At 48.7% G+C, this 7927-nt stretch overlaps 1 protein-coding gene across 1 annotated transcript in view; it reads left to right on the top strand.

The window, feature by feature from the left end:
- The first annotated feature begins 805 nt into the window (after nucleotides 1-805).
- The window catches only part of EIF3D (eukaryotic translation initiation factor 3 subunit D), a 65892-nt gene continuing 58770 nt past the window's right edge, over nucleotides 806-7927 (top strand). The window contains exon 1 of the mRNA XM_007958769.2: nucleotides 806-856. Within this exon, the coding sequence (XP_007956960.2) occupies nucleotides 806-856 (51 nt within the window). The remainder of the gene's footprint in view (nucleotides 857-7927) is intronic.

The raw sequence follows: 7927 nt of genomic DNA, 5'->3' as shown, positions 1-7927 counted from the left end.
AAGGAGTGCCCTTGGAGAGTCCAAAAGCAAAAAAAGAAAAAAAGAAAAAAAAAAGAGAAAAACATAACAAGTAAATTTAAAAAAAAAAAAAAAAGAACAAAATATAAGGGGAACAAAGAAACAAAAAACAACAGGAGATGTGAAAAAATAACTAAATAAATGAGGGGAGAAAAACAAACTTTAAAACAAAAGTGAGAGGGATAAAAAAATTAAAAATAGAAAATAAATCTAAAAGAAAATGCATGATTTCCCATGTACCATTATTTTAACATTTAATAAAAACCAATTTAAATGAAAAAATAAAAGGGAACTAAGACAGTATTAAAGCAAAAAATAATGAGAAGGAATAGAAAGGAAGAGGGATCTTTGACTTTATCAGAGTTTTCTGTTGCTATTGGTTTTGGGGTTTGGTTTGGTTTGGTTTTTCAACGTGGGAAGAATTTCGTTTCTGTTCCCTTTATCCCTGAGCGGGCTCTGCCTCCCTGGGAGAGCGAGGGGTGGAGACTCAGGGGCCCTGGGGTCAAGGGGCCTCTGGTCACTGCCAGGTCCCTGGAGCCCAGGGCAGGTGCCCCAGGAACAGTGGGCACGGCGCAGTGGCTCCCAAGCTGGCTCTGTGCAGCACTGATGGGGTGTTGTAGGCCTCCAGGCAACCCGGGAGTCCCTGGTCCTTCCTGTCTCTAATGTGCCTGGAGGGGGCGCACTTGGGGCTTGCCCAGCCCCTAGGTTCCCAGTCCTTAATGGTCCTTAATGGTTCTTAACCCACTGTGATGACTTCCTAGGCCTTGAGGGAAAGGAAGGAGAGGGGATGGCTGTTGGTGGCTTACCGAGATACCCGGAAACCCCCGAAATCCTCAGGGTGAGCCTCTTGGGGTCACCACCCCCAAGTTCCTGTCCTTGGGGTCAGGAGATGCCCACCTCCCGGGGGACATAAAACAGCTCTCCCTCCTCACCCCTCACCTCAGGGCCACTCGGCAACCCTGAGGCGATGGTGGACCCCCAGACTCACAGGCCCCCAGGCTCCCTGGGAAGGGGGTTCACTGACCCTTTGGGGTCCTTGGACTCGCGGATGCCCTCTCAGGGCCCGGCAGGTCCAACAATGACACAGCAAAAAGGTTTCTTTTTACAAAAGAAAAAAGGAAAAACAAGTGGTGATTTTTTTTTTTAATAAAAAAACCACAGAGTATAAATAAATGTAAATATATAATAAGTGGATTTACTTGCAAGAAAATCAGATAGTATTTTTCTTTTAATTCTTTTCCAGCTTTAAACTGTGAAAACAAACAAACAAAAAAGGGTGGGGTGGGGTGGGGGACTTAAAATTTAGCAGGGACCTGTAAAGAGAAAACAGAAAACAAATATACAAATCCATTTAAAAAATAATTTAAAAAAAAAAAAACCCAGTTGTGAGAGATTAGAGCTGAGCTGAAAGCTGGAGAAGGGGAAAGAGGCCCCAGCGAGCTGCAGGGAGCGTTCGTGATGGAAATATCTCTTGATTACCCAAGGAAGCCGTTGCTAACATGGAAGAGAGAGAGAGGGTCATCACAGAGAGTCAGGTCTCCACAAAGTAGATCCCATACTCAGTCATACACACTCATGCACTCACACAAACACATACACACTCACTCACTCACACTCACAGAGTCCTCTCAGAGTCACAGGGATACACTCTCACTCTGAGCCCTTCCATTCCCTTCCAGAGGCATGGATGAAAGAAAACCAAGTCTTCTCCAAAGTCATGGACAACAACTGCACATGGGCCTTTATGCTCACTGTGCCCTCCCCCACATCACGTGCACACACACACACACACTCCACACTCACCTGCACAGACAGGGCACCAGACTTGAATCCAGTACCAGATTCTAGAATTCCTTGCTATGAGGCCTCTCTGGGCCTCAGTTTCCCCCTGTGTAAAATTGTGGATGGACCCAGCTGAACTCCAAAGGCCAGTTCTTGTCCAGCGTGTCTATGACTTTTAACATCTACACAGGGAGAGATGCAGGCCTGACCAAAGCACCTCTCATCCAGCCCCTTGACATTGAGAACATTCCCAGATGGTCCGTCAGCCTCTGATACACACACACACACACATACACACACACCCCATATGCCTCCTCACTGTACTCCCCAACCCCTGCCCCCACATCAAGTGTCAAAGCAAAAAATACACTCATGTGAGCAAACGTATCCTCTGTTCAGGCAAAGAGTGAAAAGACATCAGGGGTCCCCAAAGCCTTACCTCTTTCTTTAATGCCATAATCCAGTCATAGAGCATAAGGGAGACTTCCAAGAGATTAAGGATCCCCCACCAGGCTTCTCCCATTGTCTTTGGGGTCAAAGAAAGAGGGGATCCCTGGGATATGATTGGGAGGTGTTAAGGCTGAGGGACCAGAGAGGAGAGTTTTGGCAAAGTTCAGTTCCAGAGTGAAGACCAACCCCATAAGTTCAAGTTACACCACAGACTAAAGTCTAAAGACTAAGGTCGGGGGCATTTTGGGCTTCTCCCCTTTTTCCCCAGAATGAAAAGGGCCAGTTCAGACTGACAGGAACCCAGTGGTGTCCCCAAGCTAGAAATTTCAGACCAGGATGTGCGTCATTCTGCTGAAGTCGAGGCACCTGGGCCGCCTTGACAGCGTCTCTCTCTTGGTTTGCCTGTTCTTGACCTGGCCTGGCCTGAGGTTTTCCAGCTCAGCTCTCTGAGGAGTTCTGGGGAACAGCGAGTGAGGCTTCCTGGGCTTGCTGGTTTCCGCTGCCCTTCCCCTGTGTCCTTGGTCTGGGAAAGCTCTCTTCCCAGGTCAGCAGCAGCTGGAGGACTGTGACCCAGCCTGAGCCACAAGGCAGAACATCTGCCAGCCCAGCCCAGAAGTCCCCGGGACGACAGGGCCGAGGGCAGAGCACTCTGGGCAGAATTCTATCCCTTCCCCCACTCCAGCCTGGCCCAGCGCCCCTCCAGATCTCAACCAGAAATGGATCATAGACTGGAGAGAAGGGAGAGGCCCCCAGAAAACAGCAAACTATCCAAAGTGGTTCCAGTTCTCGGTCTGGCAGAGTGTTTGGGGTGCAAGCAGCGCGGCCTTCCAAGTTGTGGGACCTGGGTTCCTGGCCCATCTGAAGAGGGCCATCGGGGTGCTGGGTGAGCTCCAGTGTGGCTAAGAGAGGGCTAGGGGGCCCGGGGGGACGGAGGCAGCTGGGACAGCAAGGGCACTGCTTCCCAGGGTGGACGGCTGCTCATGTCCAGCTCAAATCAGTTCAAGAAACCAACCTCCATTTTATTTTCTTGGTGGGTTCTTTTTTTTTTTTTTTTTTTCAGACTGTTAACAGAAAAAAATTTTAAAAAGCAGAAAACTTAAGAAAAAAAAAATCCTGGTACATGAAATAAAGATTTTTTTTTATAGCTTGGTCCTCACTTCAGCAGATTTCTTTAATTGCTTTCCCAACTCACAGCATCCTATCTCAGACAATCTTAAAGCCACAGATTCTCAGAACCAGGGGTGGGGGGAGGGGAGGGGAGCCATGCTGTAGAGTGGTCCTCCTCTCGAGGTTATGAATTTGCTCTTAAATATTCCTTGCTGACACCTACCTCCAGGACAGGGGGCTTGCTCTCACCATAGGTGGCATGGCCCCTGCTGGACAGCACTCCTTGGCAAAAGCCTTCTCCACACCCTGAGCAGCAAATCCACTTCCTCCTTTGTGAACCAGAAACACTGAACAAGTCTTTTCTGTTTTCAGCACAACCAGTTGCTCTGGAGTCGATTTTGACCCATGGCAACCTTCTGTGTGTCAGAGCAGAACTGTGCTTCACAGGGATTTTTCCAAAGTAGATTGCCCAGCCGTTCTTCCACAGTAATCCTGGGTAGATTCGAACCCCCAGACTTTCAGTTAGCAGCTGAGTGTGCTAACTTTTTGCACTTCCCAGGCACTTTTTCAGCACAACAGACTCTCAAGTATTTGAAGACAAATGAGCATATCTTTAAGTTTTCTCTCTTAGAATAAGCCAGCCCCACTCATTTGTAGGACCAAGGGTGGAGTACCGCTTATCACCATAATCATACTCCAGGGTTTCTATTTTCCCTGTGAAAGCATGCAGCCTGGCATGGATGTGACCCTGCAATGTGTACTCAGAGGACTCCCTTCAGAGAGAGGGCTCCTCCTTGGTGGGATCATGTTTGGGGAGATAAGTGGGGAGGGTCTAGCCTGGGACTCTTCTAACTTGAAGAGATGAGAAAGGCAAGATGGGATATGAAGGAGGATCTGACTCTTGACAGTGGAGAAAATTTCCAGTTGAAAGCAGCTAATTAAAGAATTGGTCCACCAATATCCAGCCCTGGTCTGGTCAAACTTCAGGGCCTGCTGTTTGAAAGAGGGTTGTAAATGCCTCTCAAAATGCATTCAATACATTGAATTTAGTTCATGTTAATGTTTTAAAACTATCACACTGCCTTAGGTACCTAGTGCTGTCGGAATAGAAATATGACAAGTGGGTGACTTTAAAGAACAGAAATGATTTTCTCACCATCCTGGAAGCTGAAAATACAAATCAGGGACCCAGTGTGTTGACTCCTTCCATGCCTCCCTCCTAGTTTCTGGTGTCTGCCAGAGATCCTTGATGTTCCTCTGTTTGTAGACAAGGCCTCCAGCAGCATCTGCCTTCAGCCATGTGTGTGTCTGTTTCTCTTCTGCTCTTTTTATAGCTCAGAACTGCTTAGGGTTAGGACCCACCTAGCTCTGGTATGGCCTCATTAACATAACAAAGAAATACTCTATTTCCAAGCAGAGTCACATCCACAGATACAGGGACCTGGAATTCAGCATGGACTTTTAAGAGACACAATTCACTCCATAACAGATACCAAACAGGACTGGTAAAAGGAGATATTTCAAGACCAAATCAAGATTTTAAAAGCAAACCAAAAGTACTCATTTATTGGCAAATTGTAAAATGCTTCATCCTCTCCTCCCTCGAACATTTCCACCTTACCCAATTGACTGTCCTTGACCCAGAAGGGCAGGTGTAAACTCACAACTGATGCCATGACAAACAAGACAAAGGAAAACAAGGCTGACCAGGGCTTGTTGAAAAGAAAGCATTATGATACAGTGCCCTGAAGCCTTCATCCTGCCCTACTAACAGACATCATGGCACCCCCAAACACACTGAGGTCTCTCTCATGCATTAAAATGCTGGGACTCACTTGCCTGGTGATTTTATATTTTCATATGAAGAGCCAGAGGTGTGATTTGTGGGGAACATCACATAGAGTGGTGGAGACTGGGGAGGGCTCCAGAAGCCATGCCACCAATCCTGACCCCACCACCATTACCAGTTGCCGTCAAGTCAATTCCAATCCATATCTATGGTGGCTCTCATGTGACAGAATAGAACTGTGTTCCATAGGGTTTCAGTAGCTGATTTTTTTAGAAATAGATTACCAGGTGTCTCTGGGTGGACTCGAACCTTCAACCTTTTGGTTAGAAGCCAAATGCATTAACCAATTGCACCATCCAGGGCCTCCAATCCTGACACAAACCAGGGCTCCTTTATGGGATGGGGTTTGAGGGAGAGAAGACACTATCCAGGACAGAGGGAAGAAGCTTAGCCATTGTTCAGCTCTCCCTAAGGCTCGAAAGAAAAGAGGTGGCATGCAAATGAAACCCTGAGGGACACCTGGACCTACCAGCAAGTGAGCCCACACTGCGAGGCCCCAGAATACCCCCTTCTAGGACTGACCAATGTTCAGAACTCCCTGCTCAATACCGCCCAAGTCCTCTGGTACCACACACCAAGACCCATATGAGCCTCAAGCATCTCCCTCTCCAGGCTCACCCCTAACATGTAGGGGCAGAGGCAGGACAACAGCATAAATAGAGGCTCACACACCGTATGTCTAAATATTGACAAACTTGTCAAACTTAAAAAGATATTCAATCTCTCCTGACAAACACATTTTGATTGAAAATGGTAGGCTCAAATTTAGAATGCTCAACTTCCTCAAATTCCGCATCTGGAAGTGGTAGCCTCGGGCCAGCCCGCTCTGAGGGCCTTGTCCCTAGCTCTCCTTTTCCACACTCTCCTTTTCCACCTCCTGCTCTGTTGGATACAGGGGCACTCTGTCCCTGCAAGGGCCAGTACATCCGAGTTCCATCTAGAACCACCAGAACAGCCACTCCTTGGCCATCCTCGAGCCTCGAGCTGTCCTAGTCCCCTCTCAGATGGACAAACCACAGAAAGACACAGGCCCTGGATGCAGGCTTGGGACCCCTTTGGCAGGAACTGTAGAATGGCAGGTATCAGAGAAAAGTCTCCAAGGAGGTATGGCTCAGGCTAAGCATGTTCCCTTGGCTTGTGGCCCCCTCCCCCAGTGGGGGGAGGTGTGGTCTGAGAGATGCCAGGCTGGGTCCCCTAAAGCCCAGGGACCAAGGTGGAGCAGCCTTGCCCCTCTGGCATGCAAATGTCAAGGCCTAGCCTAAGTGCTCTGACTTAGATCAGAAGATCAGATAAGGGGCCAGGGAGCTCAGTGATCCTAGCCCTGTGTAGGAGGAAAAAAATGCATGCTTGATGACCAGAGAGGGCAGGCCACTTGTCTGGACTTGCATAGCAAATTGGCTTCAAGCTGACTCCTCCACAGCCCTCAGCTGGCCCCTGGAGCATTTCTTCTTCCTCCTGCATTTGTGCCTTCCTCCTCACAGTAGTGCTGACCTCACCAAACTCCAACTCTGGGAGTGTCTGTGAGGTGAGGGCAGGCGCTGTCTCTGTGGGTGTCTAGACCTGCCTAACAAGGAGTGTCAGTTTGGACTGGCTTCCAAGCTATGCTGGGAAAGCTGGTGGGAAGCCAATGACTGCTTTCTCTCTGGTGCCCAAGCTTTGGGAAGATGCATCTCCGGGCCAGCTTACAGACACTTCTCCAGGCCAGAGGAACTCTCCCCTGCCTGCTTTCCATCCCACACATATACCCACAGGCTCAGGTGAACCACTGGTATGCATCAATTCCCAGCTCCGTGATCAGTGACACTATATTGGCAGCTTGAGATCAGCCACGGTGGGAGTATTTACACCACGGAAATAGACAAGTGCTACGAATCAGTTTTTTAAACAAGGAGCCAGTTACTAAACATTGATCAGCATGCCACCACATAAATCTGTACATACGGTGTATGCATGTAGGTTCATACATGTACACGTCAGAGACACCCCTATAGTGTGTGTGCATGTGTGCATGTCCACATGTTTATTCCCGTGTGTGCACACATGTGCACTCACGCACACTTCTGCAGCCAGATCCACTCACACTACCATATTCTTCAGCCCGTCAGCATTCACTACCCCATCGCCTCTATCAGGCCCTGATCTTGGTCCCAAAGGTACAGAGATGACAAGGACATAGACCTTCCTGCAGGAAGCTCCCAGTAGAGTCAGGGACATGGACAAGTGAACAGAGAATTGATGAGGAATGTGATTGTGCTGCCACACAGGCATCAAGAGGAGGGTGAACAAACCCAGGGCAGGGCGCCAGCAGCGGGAGGGAGATGAGAACAAGTCAAGTTAGGAGGTGGGCAAGGGAACAGGAAGAGAAGGGGAAGTCAGGCTGGAGCTGAGGGCTGTATGCCCACCACACACACCTGCCCACATATTTACTCTGTGGGTACACACAGACCCATCTGTGTGTTGGCATGCACGGGTAAGCACAAGGGTTCATGTGCTAGGTCAGAGGGGCTTGCATCTTTGTGGACCACACACATAAGCATGTATGTGTTCATATACATATTCAAAATATCTATCAGAACGAAGGATCTCAAGAGTAAGTCAAAGGGCCCATATTTGTCACCAGGCACAGTGGATACTGCGGTCTGAACCCAACCTTCCTTCTCTTCTCTCTCTCTCTCCCCCTTCCTCTCTCCCTCTCTCCCTCTCTCTCCCTCCCTCTCTCTC

This window comes from Orycteropus afer, unplaced genomic scaffold (genome assembly GCF_000298275.1).
Source record: "Orycteropus afer afer isolate SDZICR_OR568_19922 unplaced genomic scaffold, OryAfe1.0 scaffold01128, whole genome shotgun sequence".
Taxonomy (NCBI): domain Eukaryota; kingdom Metazoa; phylum Chordata; class Mammalia; order Tubulidentata; family Orycteropodidae; genus Orycteropus; species Orycteropus afer.
This window is presented reverse-complemented; position numbering and strand designations above follow the sequence as displayed.